General features: G+C 39.1%; 1 protein-coding gene across 1 annotated transcript in view; it reads left to right on the top strand.

Annotated features, from left to right (window-relative positions):
* Positions 1-13,187, top strand: part of CCSER2 (coiled-coil serine rich protein 2) — a 410,112-nt gene extending 396,925 nt beyond the window's left edge. Inside the window, exon 11 of the mRNA XM_068258342.1 lies at positions 13,104-13,187. Coding sequence (XP_068114443.1) covers positions 13,104-13,121 — 18 coding nt within the window. The 3' untranslated portion in view covers positions 13,122-13,187. The remainder of the gene's footprint in view (positions 1-13,103) is intronic.
* Positions 13,188-16,004: the final 2,817 nt, after the last annotated feature.

The following is a 16,004-nucleotide window of genomic DNA, read 5'->3' on the forward strand; positions in this document are numbered from 1 at the left end:
GGACTTCATCATCTCTTAATAAAGAGGCAGAGTAAGGCCCCATACACACATCAGACCATAGTCTTTTGAAAATGAAAGATCACAGACCAATCTTACCACCCTTCATGTAATATGAGAGCCATACCTTCACAGTCTTTTCTATGGAGCTGAACTCCCCATCAGAAAAAATCTTTGCAAGATGCTGCACACAAACATGCTGTACAGACACAAAAGATCAGTATCTGCAAAAGATCTGTTCCTGCTAAAAATCCATTCCTGCAAATTGCAATGATAGTCTATGAGGTCTGCAGATCATCATACACACATGATTTAACTGACATTCATCTGCAGATCAGATCCACCAGGATGGATTTTCAGATCTGCGGATCTGCAGATGAATGTCAGTTAAATCATGTGTGTATGATGATCTGCAGATCTCATAGACTATCATTGCAATTTGCAGGAATGGTTTTTTGGCAGGAACAGATCTTTTGCAGATACTGATCTTTTGTGTCTGTACAGCATCTGTGTGTGCAGCATCTTGCAAAGATTTTTTTCTGATGTGGAGTTCAGCTCCATAGAAAAGACTGTGTAGAGTATGGCTCTCATACTACATGAAGGGTGGTAAGATTGGTCTGTGATCTTTCATTTTCCAAAGACTATAGTCTGATGTGTGTATGAGCCTTAAGAGGTTTCTCTTTTGCGGTTTTCACTCTCGCTAGAGAGATAGCTGGAATGCATTGACAGGGCCAGTGACTGTATGGGGGCTTGAACGAAATAGAGATGCTATGAAAAAAGGGCACAGGATACAGCCTAATCCCTTATATTACAATAATAAGTAAAACATATTGGTTTACAAATAAATTTTGTTTTAAATTATCACTTTGTTTAAAATTAATTTTAACAAGTGTTATTATTCCAGAATTACATAGTTTTTGCTTAATAGTGTTTATGTCTCACGTTTAGCAGAAACTATAAATAACATGTTACCAGAAAAATACATGCAAAGTATAAATTAAATGGTACAAAACATTAGTTGTAATCTTAATCTTATCTTTTCACTACAGAAAATTTTTACTGGCTGATTTTTTAAGTCCAGTATAACACCTTTCCATCAATCAAACAGTATTTTAGTGTTAGTGATTTAGGTAATTGAAAAAAAGTTAAATTTTGTCTTATTACTACTAAACCTAACCCTACTCTCACACAGAACCCTCCCTCTACCTATCCCTAACCCTTACACTCCCCTGGTGGTGCCTAACCCTAAGACCTGCCTGGTGGTGTCTAACCCTAAGACCCCCCTGGTGGTGCTTAACCCTAAGACCCCCCTGGTGGTGCCTAGCTCTAAGACCCCTAGTGGCGCCTAACATTAAGACCCAAACCTGTAGTGCCTAACCCTAAGTCCAACCGAAATTAAAGTTTGGAAAAAGAAGGTAAAAATTATGAAAAAGTAAAATTACATTTCAAAACGATAATTAATGTAATTATCATTCTAAAATTGAATGTAAATATGATAAAAAAAAGTAGAATATCAAAATATTGAAACGTTAAATATTTTCATTTTAGTATTGTAAAAACGATAACAATAGGTGCAAAACAGTTTAACGGGCGTCCGATTCAACCAGTTTTGCGCCCAATAGTCCTGCTTTCATATGGGGACAGTAGTCATGATTAGCTTGTTGACTGTATAGACACTACGTATGTAAAGATAGTCATTTACTGCTAGGGATCAGTGAAAATGCCTCTGGCAGTCTTTCGAGGATTTCCTTGAATTTTGGGTGGTTTTGCAAATTTTCACCAAAACAGTATCAATCTAATTTAATCAATCACAGAAAGAAACGATCGATGAAACAATTGATACATTTGTTATCAGAACAAAATGATTGATGAAACAATCAATACATTTGGAATCGGAAGCCGAGGGACTACATATACCTTGCTGTACACTTGTAATTAAGCATGCACAGTTCTACCTTATGGAAATCTGTAATAGTTCTGCACCGCAGCATCCAATACACTATACTATTTATCTATTTATAAATCATAGTTATAACTTGGTAAAACAGATCTAAGTACAGATCTCTATCTCTAAAAAACAACAACAAACAACATTTGTAAAGAGCTTTTATGCCCTAGGACTCAAAGTGCATGAGCATGGCTTAGACCATTAATTAGAAGACTGGTAAATTGTTGTACAAAGGAATAATTCTACAAGTCCGTAAATGCCTAAAGGCTAGACTAAAAGGCTAAAAAGGTGACTGTTTAGTCTGCATTTGAATAACTCCAGGGATGTGACTGTCTTTGCAGTGTGTGATAGGGAGTTTCAAAGGTTTGGGGCAGCATTACAGAAAGCTATGGCTCCAAAGTTTTTGAGGTGAACTCTGGGGGTGACCAAGTTTATGGATCCTGCTGATCTGAGGTTGTGAGAGGTGTGAAGCAGTTTCATCAAGTCCTTCATGTATTCAGGGCCCAAATTGTGTAGGGATTTAAACAGTCCAAACTTGAAGAGTATTCTCCCTTTTACAGGTAGCCAGTAGGGGTTGCAGAGGTTGTGACCAAATAGGGGCCCTTGGGCCAGAGGGACCCCTTAGGGCCCTCCCTGAACCACAGTATTACCTCTTTATTGGTCCTGTGCTTGTAATACTCACTTCTATAGATGCTTTGAATAGTAGTAATCATTAACAAACTGTTCCCCACCCCCTTCTTGCACCTCTGACACTGTGGTTGTCCTTAGCAGCCATTGCAGTGAGTGAAGAATCAGTGTAATGTGACAGTGGTGAGGTTGGTTTGTTGGTAATCTGGCTGCAGCATTCTGTACAGCTTCTTGTTTGGAATGCCTGTATTTGCAGTGGTCCAGCCATGATATGATGAAGGAACTAGGGTTGGAAGATCCTGTGGGGGAATGATATGTTTAATTTTTGCAATGCTCCTCATATGAAAGTAGGAATATTTTACTACAGCTGAGAGTTGGTTTCTAGACTCAATTCGGCATCATTTAGCACACCAAAGCTGCACAGAAGGTTGGACCTATACTCTCTCCCTGACGCTACCTTCTATCACACAGACGTGGCAAACTAGTGATAACCCTCTTCCTCGACCCTCCTTTATATTTGCTCATGTTGGGATCTATGCTCATTGGCTGTTGGGGTTGCTGTGCATCCTCGCAGCAAATGACATGCACTGAAATTTTTGCACCATACCGTCCTCTAGTTTTGCCCAGGCTCATCTGGCGAAAAAGCTACCACATAACAAATTACTGGGCCTTTCTCATGAAAACCTTCGGTAAGCAAGAAAAAGGCCCGGTTCGCTGCAATATTAAACTTACTTACTGTATTTTGCTCGCTCATGCCTATTCACTGCTATGAATTTAATTTGTTTTGTGTTTTATTTTTTCCATTATTATAAACACGAGGTTAGCACTGTCCACATTTTTCCATATTTCTGCATTAGCAGTGTAACTATAAAGATTAATATTGTGCACATTTGTACATAATTCTATTTTAGTACCAACCCTGCATGCCATGGACCATGTGGGCTGTTATAGTATCATGCTGTCAATCTCAGCCTGCATGGGGATGAGTTTCAAGGAGGCTTAAGGAAAGGAGATGGTTACAAGTCTCTTTTTTTTGCCTTCTCTGGTTCATGTACAGTACATACACAATGTTCCATGTACATTCACAATGATACCAAACAACAGTGATCTTCTCTCCATTTAAAGGGAATCTGAAGTGAAAATAAACTTATGATGTAATGATTTGTATGTGTAGTACAGCTAAGAAATAGAATATTAGTAGCACAAATATGAGTCTCATATTGTTTCTAGAACAGGAAGAGTTAAGAAACTTCAGTTGTTATCTATGCAAAAGAGCTTCTCTGAGCTCCCTACAGTACTATTTTCTAAAGCACTTATCTCAACCTTTCTCTTACTGTTTCCTGTTTGTTTAAAGAAAACCTGTAATGAACCCCCCCCCCCCAGGGGATACTTACCTCAGGAGGGAGAAGCCTCTGGATCCTAATGAAGCTTTCCCCGTCCTCAGGTGTCCCGGGAATCCAGCGTGGCATCCCCCTGAAGAGCGGCGAGGTAAATATTTACCTTCCACTATCCTGCACAAGTGCACTAGCCGCTCTTCGTTCGGGTTAAATAGCCAAACCCGATTGTATCCATTCTATAGCACAGGCGCGAGTCCTTTGCGCCTGCGCAATAGAGCGGATACGATCAGGTTCAACTATTTGCACCTTACCCAAATGAAGAACCGGTAGTGCGCGTGCGCAGGATCATGGCAGGTAAATATTGCCTCTGCCTGTGCTTCCTTGTCAGCCTTTGTTGAGGAGCTTTCGGGGGAGCTAGTGCTCGATTCCCCCAAGCCACAGAGGTCGGGAAGCCTCATTGGGACCCTGAGGCTTCCCCCTCCCTAGGTAAGTATCCCTCAGAGGGTTTATTTTGTTTGTTACAGGGTCTCTTTAAGGTTTTACTGCAGAGCTAATACTGCTCTGTTGTATTGTTTAAAATACAGAGTGTAGTGTGTAAACTGCAAATATTGGAGAATGATGCAATGTTATAAAAAAAAAAAGCTATATAACTGAATATAAAAATATGAGACTCACTTCTTCACGACTAATGTTCTATGAATTATTCGTACTACACATACAATTCATTATATCATAAGGGTTTTTTTTGCTCCAGTGTCACTTTAAATAGACCCACTAAATTAATGCACAGTTAGAGGCCTGGCGAGTTTGCAAAATTATCGTAATTAAATTATTCCTTTTTTTCTAGGGACACTGACAAATGAGTACAGTTATAAGTAAAATAATATCTCATACACACTTGCTTTGCTTTTCTAAGTGACATATCAAAAGCATGCAGGTACACACAGGACAATTGTGTTTCATTTAATCTATTTTCAGAATGTGTGAAGCATTTTTTAATGAGTTGTAGGGATATCAACACATTTGTCCTTGTCTGTACACGGGCTCTGTATCAGTAAAAGCAAAAATGAGTAGACTGTTTGATGACAAATATTTCAGACTTAATGGTAACTGACTGACTTTAAAGACCCTTTTACTGTTGAGATAGTCACAAACTGTGAAACAGCAGTGGTGCTACTGTGTTCTTGAGTAATTGAGGTTTAAAGTGAATATTAATTAGGAAAATAATTTAAAGATGCCAGTCTGAAAACAAGTCATGGCGTGTGGCATGGGTGATAAATTAAAACTGGTATTTTTACTGAACTAGTTATTGGATTTAGGTTTATTAACAAACCATTTGACTTGTGTGAGAGAAAAAGTTCTCCGTAGTGCTTGTAATAAGGCTGGTGGATATTTTCTTTCTGTAAATCTCCTAGTGAGAGTATCTGACTGAATCAGAACATGTGTGTTACTCAAGTATTTCCACCTAAATACTCACTTATCAGGGTATATGATTTTCATGATCTGTACTAGTGAGAGCCTTTATAATGCAAATAACTGTTGACATCTGTGGCTTTTCCATGAGGGACACATGACAAAATTTGCTGTGGGCTGCAATTGTTACTCATAAGTAAAGGATAGGATGTACTCCTGTCTTTCAAAAGTCAGAGCCAAATTACTATAAAAACAGCGTAATTCAGCCACCGATAGCTGGCAGCCAAATTACGCCTATCCCCTTAGTCCATGGCGGCCTGAAGGGGGAAAGTAATTAACACAGTTGAGACTTTGACAGGAACAGGGTGAGCTGTTTTTCAGCTTTGCCATGTGCCGTTTTTGCATGTATGCCTAAAAACATCCCCTAGTGTTGATGCCAGGAGTTCTCTGGTGGTTCCTTAGTACTACACTGTACTTCAGGGAACCAGGTTATTTCGCCACGTGGCGCTGAGTGCCGTGCGCTGAAGCTGAGCACCGTCATAGCAGCAATGCTATGTTGCACGCCCTGTGTAGCGGAAATTCGGGGCTCTGGAGGCTGCCAGACCCCCGAATTACATCTCCCTTCAAGTTACAACAACTCAGAGGGGGAATAGTATTTAATGCCACCTCAGAGTTTAGCGGCAGCAGGAAGAGCCGTCATTCGCCTCTCCCTGCGCCTAACTGAACAGCATCAGAATAATTTGTACTTATAATTCAGGCCTATTGTTTGACTTTTAACTTAATGTATTCCTGACCTGAGGAAAAGCTACATAAAGTAAACACAGAAATATGTTCATGCAAGATCCACATGTGTGTTGTTCATTCCTCTCCTCAATCCTCATGTTCCCCCATAATCACTTTTAGATTTAAGGGGAGAGAATGGGAGGTGAAAAGAAAGCAAACCTACCTTGCCCTGTCTGAAAACTTGACTTTAGGTAAAATTTATATTTTTCAAGGAGTGGTTATAGCAAGGCCCAGGGGAACAAGGACAGCAACGGACAACTCACAGAGGTATGTGGATCCATTATAAACATACTCCTGTGCTCACCTTGGGTTGGGTATTCTCAATATACCATATAGTTATACAGTATATTGCATTATGCAGTTATATATTTTAATATGGTCTAATCTTACATGAAAGTCACAGGGAACAGATTGTGCTTTTAGGTCTCTTTTACACTAGGTAACGCGTGTACAAACCCAATTTTATGCACACGTTATGAATTATGGCATGATGTCTGGAAGTTGTGGTTCGATGCTGATCAGTGGCACTAATTCTAATTCACCCGATTGAAAAATGCTTGCACCAGACGATTAAAAGCTCCCAGATGCGTTACAATGTAACGCTCTGGAACATGTTGTCTAATGTGAAAGGTAACATGAAAGTCGATAGACTTTAATTTTACCTACCTAACCACATTCTAGGTGACTTCCGTCGAAATGGATGAAGTGTAGAAGAGCCCATATGGTTCATAATCACTTTTGATAATTTTCAACAATGTTGCAGCAGTCAGCATACTGAAATGGCATAGAATGAAACTAGCCAGTTATGTTGCATCACTACTGTATAATATTGATTAATTGAATTACTGCCCTGCTGTTTCTTTTTTTTTTTGTGTTGAGCAAAATTATGATGCAACTCATATATTTTTGTTATAGAAATATCATTATACTATATGTTTTCTGCACGGTGTGGATTCAAGTCGATTTTGGTCTTAACTCTTTCAAAAATGAATGCAACGATCTGCTTGAAGAAAAACGGAATCACTTGTGCCTTGTATTACTAGAAACTTGCTGGCAGCATGAATCTTTTAAGCAAACAATTTTCTCTCTGGAAAATGCATGAATTTTCATGTATTCGCATAGTGTTTAATGCATGAATTCGTGTTCCAGCACATCCCCTTTACTAGGCAAGGTGGGAGGTGATGAGGAGTCATGCTGAGTTGTGTAGCTAGAGTGTTAAGATGACTTTTCTCTCTGACTTATATATTACTTTCTGATTGGAGTCAAGCAGGTCTAACATGATTGCTTCTTTTTTTAACTCAGTAAATCATGATCTAGGGTTAACCAGCGTAGATTCAGTTTCGTGTTACATTTCTAGGCAGTGACCATTGAACAGTTGTGAGTGACAATTTAGAAAAAGTTGAGAAAATTTGGAACAAAAGTTTGCCTTCTTAAGGGCTGGTTCAGACGGACGTCTGCGTGGCGTCACGTCTGGGGGCGTTGCGGCGGCTGCGCGGTCAGGCTTTCAGTAGCCTTCGGTCGCGTCGTGATGCGGTAGCGTTTTTTTCTTCCCCTAGGGGAACATTAGCCGTCGCGGTTGGCCGCTCCCTGGAAGCAACATGTCGCTTCCAGGGGCAGCCCGAACGCTCGCGAAAATCGGGACCCGAACGCCGCGTTCGGGTAAAAGCGCGCAAAAGCTCGGTGTAAACGCTCCCATTCACTTGAATGGGAGCGTTTACCGCGACGTTCCGAAACGCTTGCGGTAAACGCTCCGCAAACGTCCGTCTGATCCAGCCCTAAAACAGAAGGTATTCGTAAATACCTTCTGCTTTAAGAAGGCAAACTTTTGTTTTGCTTAACATTTAGTAAGAGTGCTTTTTGGTTCTATGTAGCCTCTTACACACTCCTAGGAGTTCTGGTTCACCATGAGCTTGCTGGGTAGTCTCTAACTCTGGGTGTTTCAAGTCCTACTCCATAGAGCCACTTTAATCAATGCCATGCACTGATGAGGATCAACCAATCCAAAACATGTATGTATGTGTATGGATGTGTATGTGTATGGATGTTAGATTGTTGTGGCTCTGTACAATTAACAAACTGACACATCATTGCATTCCAGTGGTTCTGGGAGTGGGGTTAACCAGGGCCGGTTTAAGCAACAATGGGGCCCCAGGGCAAAATAAACCTGGGCCCCCCCCCAACAGATACCCCGGAGCAAAAATTGGTATTAAGGGACCCTTTTTGCAGCTGGTATAGTCAGGGTTTGAAGCCCCAATCGGTCGGAGCTCCACATTCTGGCTACCCCAGCCTGCATGGGGGACAAGGGGTTAAAAAGTTTCAGGAGGGGGGACCCCACATAATTAAAAAAAAAAAAAAATTCCCACACTCTAAACATAAAAAAAAATTGGGAAAAAAGGAAAAAAATGTTAGGGATCTTCATACAGCCATATTGCGGCTGTATAGCGATCCCTGGCCAAACCGCTGCGGCTGCGTATGGACCCCCTGGAAACCCTGTCAGGAAATGTATTGCTTTTTCTTTTTGATACATGTAAAATTACACTACCGTTAGGTACTAAAAGTGACATTTACCACATTTAAAAGTATACTTTTTTGCTTCGAAACTTAAAATCGATTTTCTCAAAAACTATAAGGTCTTTTTGAAAAATTGTTTTTTCCTCTTATTCCCAATGATCTCCTTAACATATCCTGCAAATGTAGGGTTTCTAGAATATAAGGTGGATTTTCTATTAACCATTAAAGTCGGCTGGTTTTTAAAGAGAATCTGTATTGTTAAAAGCACACAAAAGTAAACATACCAGTCCGTAGGGGACATCTCCTATTACCCTCTGACACAATTTCGCCGCTCCCCGCCGCATTAAAAGTGGTTAAAAACAGTTTTAAAAAGTTTGTTTATAAACAAACAAAATGGCCACCAAAACAGGAAGTAGGTTGATGTACAGTATGTCCACACATAGAAAATACATCCATACACAAGCAGGCTGTATACAGTCTTCCTTTTGAATCTCAAGAGATCATTTGTGTGTTTTTTCCCCCTGTTCTCATGCACTGAAGTTTCAGGCTGCTCGTTTCTTCCTGCAAACAGCTTTGCCCTTGTCTGTAATTCCTCACTATGTGAAAGCCCAGCCAGCTCAGAGGACGATTTATCCAGCTTGTAAGAGAGAAGCTGCTCTAATCTAAATAACACACAGGCAGTGTGCAGAGAGGGGCCTGGAAGGGTGAGTTCATAGCAGAACCACAACACTGAAGAACTTGGCAGCCTTCCAGACACAGGCTGACAAGTCTGACAAGAGAGAGATAAGTTGATTTATTACAGAGACTGTGATAGTACAAAGTGCTGCAGTAAGCCAGAACACATTAGAATATCTTTTGGAACTTGTAGGATGATAAAAACAGGATGCAATTTTTGTTACGGAGTCTCTTTAAATGTGTATTTTTTTTTCCTTTGAAACTTTAAAATCGATTTTTTTTCAGGAACTATAAGGTCAATTTGCAAAAAAATGTTTTCCTCTTGTAGCCACTGGGGCCCCTACAAGCTCTGGGGCCCTGGGGCAGCTGCCTCCTTTGCCTTAATGGTAGCGCCGGCCCTGGGGTTAACTTACAGGAACAACAGAGGATGATTTGCATATTCAGCAGTGATGCATCGTGGGAGACATCATATGCTCATTACAACCTGAATTATCTTTGTTCTAAGAAGGCAAACTTTTGCTTTGCTTAACATTTTAGTAAGAGGGCTTTTTGGTCGTCTGTAGCCCGTTACACACTCCTAGGAGTTCTGGTTCACCATGTAGTCTGTAACTCTTAGAGAAGAAGCTTTCCTCTGGCAACCCATCCAAACTAGCTATACTTGTTCATTCTTGTTGCACTGCCGTGCCATGAGCTTTCACATTTAAGTTGATAACTATGCTCTGTAGAGTCTCAGCTATAATTCTCATTTTTTATGCATTTTTTCCTGAGCTTTGCATCATCTGCCTTTTGAGTAATGGAGCGCTTGATCAGAGTGCTTTTAGCTCTGCTGACTCTTCCAAGGTGCATAGTGTAAGTGGCCAAGGTCTTCAGGAGAGCATCTTGGAAAGGTTAATGGGCAGTTGGCGGACTACTTTGCTACAAGTAACCAGCAGGTCTTGGACCATTGATTACCCCACAAGTTTCAAGAAGAACAGCTGATAATATACAGATGTTATTACTTGAATACACAACTTGAATACACAGACTAAGGTCTGGGCTGTGGGATAACACGCTGTAACAGACTGGGGTCAGGGGCCCAGGGCTGGTGAATAATAGTCTTAAACAAGCTAACAGACCAGGAGGGTCCAGAGGCTTTCCCCTCTTGAGGTGAGTACCCCTTAGGGGGACTTTTTTCCCAACAAGAACACTTAAAGAAAACCTGAACTGAAAATTAAAAGTCAAAATAAGCATACACAAGTTATACTTACCTACCATGTAGTCTACTCCTCCATCTCTTTCTCCTCTCCCATGTGCTGTTTGTCCACTGTAATCAATTCTCTGTCCTCCATTTTGAAAATGGCCATTACCCCATAACAGCTTTCTGGTCAGCACACTGTTAAACTGTAATATCACCCACTTGAGCCATAGGGAAACATGGACATTACCTGGCACAACAGTTGTCCTCTCAGCTATAACTGACAACAACTGATATATAACTGACAGCAACTGATATATTTCAGTTCTGACAAAATGTTGTCAGAACTGGAAGGGATCATTGTCAGAAGAAAATGGTAAGCTTCTGAGAGGGACTGATGACAAGGTAACTATGTAATGTTCATTTGAAATGACCTCATGTGTTTATTTTAAATAATTTTACTAAGTTCAGGTTCCCTTTAAAAACATTATAAAGTAAAAAATTATACCACGGGAATTAAGTGCAGTATTTGCATGGGAGTAAAATAGCTAGAAAATCTTTATCATGGAATTCAACAGAAGCCTACCGGATGAAATAGAAAGCTCTGAATTAACAGCAACATGACCCATAGAGGGTTCTTCTTCTTCATATGAATTTCTGTAAGAATGTATATTGTATATACAGTACATTCTTTTTCGTGTAGCAGGAATCAGGAAATTTGAATGAATAGCTAGGGAGAGCTTTACATGCTGTTATAAATGGCAACATACTACTAGCTTCTTCAGACAATAATACATGTCTGATTGGCTGGAAAATTATAGGAAATTAAAGCATTTTGTAAGTTTATTGCATCTTTTTAAGTTACATACAGCACAATTTTCCTGTACTAGTACTCCTATAAACATATCCACTGGTATTGCTGGAAACAGCATGCATGTCTTGTATGAGAATGAACAATAATGGATGTAATACAAAAAGCACCCGGTGTGATAAAAGCCATAAAAGAATACAACTATGTTAGGAAGTTGTTTACCTCTGATCTATATAAATAACTCCCTAGGCAGAGAGAGGACAAGTTTTTATTCAGTTATTATTGTATGATAATGCTTGGCTCATCAAATGAATAGCAGGGTAAAATCTGAGTCTCCAGTTTGCATTATAGGGCTAATAGACATAAAATATACATTAATTTATGATCAGTGATGAGCAAAAACCTCTCCTTATATCTAAATACTCACCTTATATCTAAATTATATTTAACCAATAACATCTCTAATATCTCAGCCTGCTAACTAGATAGCAATTGATTACTTTGGCTGGCTCAATTTTTGGGGGGTTACTGGATTTTTACTTGTTGGAGGATTTTTTGCTTATCACTGCTTATAAGGGTATGTTGGTGTACCTTCTGCTTATTAGTTACTCATTGAAAATATTGCATACAGTTTGGCATTGTCTGTACAGAATTATCATCATTTCTACCACAATTTCCTATTAATGAAGTATTGATATTTTCTAAAACTTAAAAAAAAAGTACACTTGAACTGTATTAAAAACTGTGGATTTTAACTTACCTGGCACTTCTTCCAGCCCCCCGTAGCGGTGAGAACCCTTGCCGTCCTCTGGGCCCTCTCCATTATCCCGCTGGCAGCTCCATAAGTTCTGCATCTAGAACAGCAGTTGCTTCTAGTGCACATGCACAGTCCCATCTGTGTGCCCTTCTCAATCGCGCTCCTGATGCTGGGAGAATTCTGCACATATGGGATTCTTAAAAAAGAATGACTTGCACATGCAGAAAACGCTCCTGGTGATGGAAGCGTAATTGAGAAGGGCACATGGATGACACCGAGCATGCACATGAGGTGCGACAAGTTCCATTTGCAGAACTTATGGGACTACCAGTGGGAGAATGGAGGGGAACCAGAGGATGTCAAGAGACATGACAGACGAAAGGGGGCTTACATAAGTCCTAGATAAGTTCAAATTCACAATTTCAATACAGTTCAGGTGTGCTTTAAGCCAAGTTCTGAGCATCTGCAATGCTAAACTACTTGTTATTTTTTTAAACAAATAAAGTTTATTGATATTACAGTCAAGGCGAAACGTATAGTACACATTATGCAAGTATACAAAATGTCCAGAAGGAGAACATCGTGGCTCAGGGTTACAAATCAGTTACATGGTAAAGATATCATTCAAAAGGGTTCATCTTCTGAAAAAGCTTGTGCAGCATTGGGACACTCAGTATGCAATGTTTTTCCATGGAGAACAATACAACACTTCAGACAGTAGATTATTTCGGAGCCAACGGCTGCACATTATAAAACAACACACTTGTGCGGGGGAGCTAAGAGCGGTTTCTCCACCAGTCCCATATCAAATGGAATTTCTTTATGTGCATATGTTTATATATGTGTATGTTTTCTACTTATTTCTTTCTTATATACTTTCTCCACTCTTATGCATTTTATATACTTATCTGTACATATATTTGGCTTATTATTGCTCTTTTGATGACTCCAATACTATAACACATATTTTGTACTATATTATTGTATTCATTGTATATCAATGTATATATTGTATATCATGTTCGAGAATAGTACTTGAGCTCTGAGCGCCTTGTATTTGATGGTTTTAGGCAATTTATTTGGACTAAGGAAGTGAGCTGAGACCCACAAAACGCATTGCCAAATGCATATTAAAGTTCATTGTTTTCCATTCGAATTTGTCATCCTTTGAGGTAAGCCATCTCATTTTGTTTTTCATTTTAGCTGTTTTTAATGAAGTTTTATCATACCTTGGACGCCTCTTTTTCCCCCATTTTATTTTCTTTCCCAAGCTCAGGTGTACTTTAAATTCAAGATAGTGGTCCTTTAAATGAAAGTATGAGATAGTAAAAAAAATACTATGGGATTCTAGTAAACTCTTATGACCTTTTCATATGCAGCACATTGATGTTTATAGTGTGTGTGTGTGTGTGTGTGTGTGTGTGTGTGTGTGTGTGTGTGTGTGTGTGTGTGTGCGCGCGTGCGTGCGTGCGAATAAGAAAGGGTAGGGAGGGTATGTGTGTACGTGTGAGTATCATGAGCTAACGATATCATTACATGGGGAAGGAAAAGTTGATCTTTACTTATCTGGGGCTTCTTCCAGCCCGTGTAGTAGTCTTTTAGGTTGGCCTGCTCAGTATCCTCTGGGTTCCCTCTATTGTGTCACTGTCACTTCAATTAAGTCTCAGACCTTGGTGGGTCATTTGTGCTGTCCTTAAATTTGCAATAGTGATCCTTTTAGGTTTACAAATGTTTATGCAGCTTTCATATGGTCACTTCTTGAATGGATGTTTTATTTGTTCTCTGCAGTATTCCTCAACCATGCAGGAGTTTTATGACTTCTTGTTCGTTACCTCTGAGAGTTACAGTATGCTATGGCCTGACACAGAGAAACTGTTTTTTATTACCCTGGGTTCTGAATGCTTACAAAGGCTATTTCTAAGTAGGATTTGGGCATGTCTTATCTCATCATGTCACAAGTCACTCCATGAACCTTTTAACTTGGGGAAGGCAAATCAGATAGATTTAGAAAATAATCAATAATTCATGGTATTCACTTCGTTCTTTCACTCTTCACTCCTAAAAATCTGGCCAATCGTGTGCGCCTGTGCCGAGACTCATTTCTGTGAGTAACCAAGTTCTATTATTACGTAGAGCTCAAAAAAGGAACACCATTTTGCTGTAGATAAGCAGTACAAATAAGTTTAAAGTTATATGACCTGTGCCATTTTTAATGTGGTGTCTGCTCTGTATAAGTGCAGGTATAGTACTTACTTTAAATGCACCTGAAAGCTGCATTTTCTACAAATTAAAAACAGTTCCTTATACTGTAATGTGTTGACAATAAGGATCAGTCAACAGTTATCATCAAAGGCAAAACTTACTCAGTGCAACGATCACTAAATAGAATTCTAAATTTTAATGGTATTTCAGTAAAGTTAAACTTACTGCGAGTGTATGTGGAGGTTTTTGAGAAGGCTGTTCTGTGTAAGGTAATTAAATCTAACTCTATTTTAGAGGTGATATTCTCCTTTATTAGGAACACTGCAAAGTACAGTATGTCAATTATATGCAACCTCTAATTGATCTACCTTGTGTGACAGATGAGTCACTGATATTACAAGCTCTGTGACTAGGAAAGCTGTGCTGCTGTGTTCCCTTGGTTTATATTGATTATCTTTTTATCTTGTTTTGCTGCGGCAGGGAAAAATGAGAAAAACAACTTGTTTTATTTAGACAAGATATACAGCAGTCCACCTGGAGTTTTGTATTTTAATGCACCAATTTTTGTGTAAATTCTGTATTCAGTACAAGGTGTACCTTTGGCTTGTTTATATTAGCTATACTTCAAACCGTTGACCAGTTTGGCTATTTTCTTGTAATTAAAGCCTTTCTAAATATAAGGTAACATAAAAAAATGAAAGAAGAAAAAAAAAAAAAAATCACAAAATCAGTGATACTTAATTCCATATTTACAAGAACAGCAAACCGAACACCTTGAGCCAACTCTAAAGACTTTCTATACTTTATGTCTTTATCTGTTCAAATTATGATTTCATAATTTTCTAACCATTATTTTGAGCATTATTCTCCAATCTTCATTGTATTATTATTAGTATTATTATTATTATTATGCATTACTCATTTTTTAGCAGTTCTAAAAAACACTGGATATTTCATGTTGCTAAATGTTTCACAAAGGAGCTCACAATCTAAATTCCCAACCATAGTTGTAAGATTATTTTGGGGCAAACCAATTACCTATGAGGATGTTTTGGAGACGTGGAAAGAAACCTAAGGAAGAATTATGGCAGGACACGATGGGCACAAAGTGGGACAGAGGAGATGGATGATGGGAAATAATTAACTAATAATAGCACATGAATCTTCAGGGAACAGGCGCCTTAATGCCTCACACCAATTGTTCCTGTTAGCACATGCCTCTACTGTTTATTTAAAAACCTGGCCCTGGCATACTAATTAAGCAACGTATCACAAATTCTCACCACCATTCCTTGTTGCTATTATCTGTACTATATCAAGTGTATGGTCTCCTCTTTATGCTAAGCTCCTGCCCTCTTTCCTACTAGGACTGTATCATGCAGTATGTCACTGAGTAACGAGAAGCAAGGGAAATCCACCTAGAGCCAATAACAGTAACCTTTTCTTATCTATGTTGGTAAAAACTTTCAGGGATGTTTTCTCTGTAATTGATAAGACAATATTACTACTGTTTAACTGAAGGTGGATAGTCTCATCCCTCATAGGCTAATGCTAGGAGGAAGCACTCCCCGCTATATTAAGAAAAACACTGGTAAAGATGAGTGAAAATGACAGGGCAGTGCTGAACTAGCCAGTGATCACACTACTGTTTATTTTTTGTATTTTGAGTCCAGTAAGGATTTAAAGAAAACTTTTCTCCAAAATGGGGTCAATGGCTCCCTAACCGATTTTGGAAAATTTGTTGCAGTTTTGCAGAAATAGCCTCTTTT

Source organism: Hyperolius riggenbachi, chromosome 10 (genome assembly GCF_040937935.1).
Source record: "Hyperolius riggenbachi isolate aHypRig1 chromosome 10, aHypRig1.pri, whole genome shotgun sequence".
Classification (NCBI taxonomy): domain Eukaryota; kingdom Metazoa; phylum Chordata; class Amphibia; order Anura; family Hyperoliidae; genus Hyperolius; species Hyperolius riggenbachi.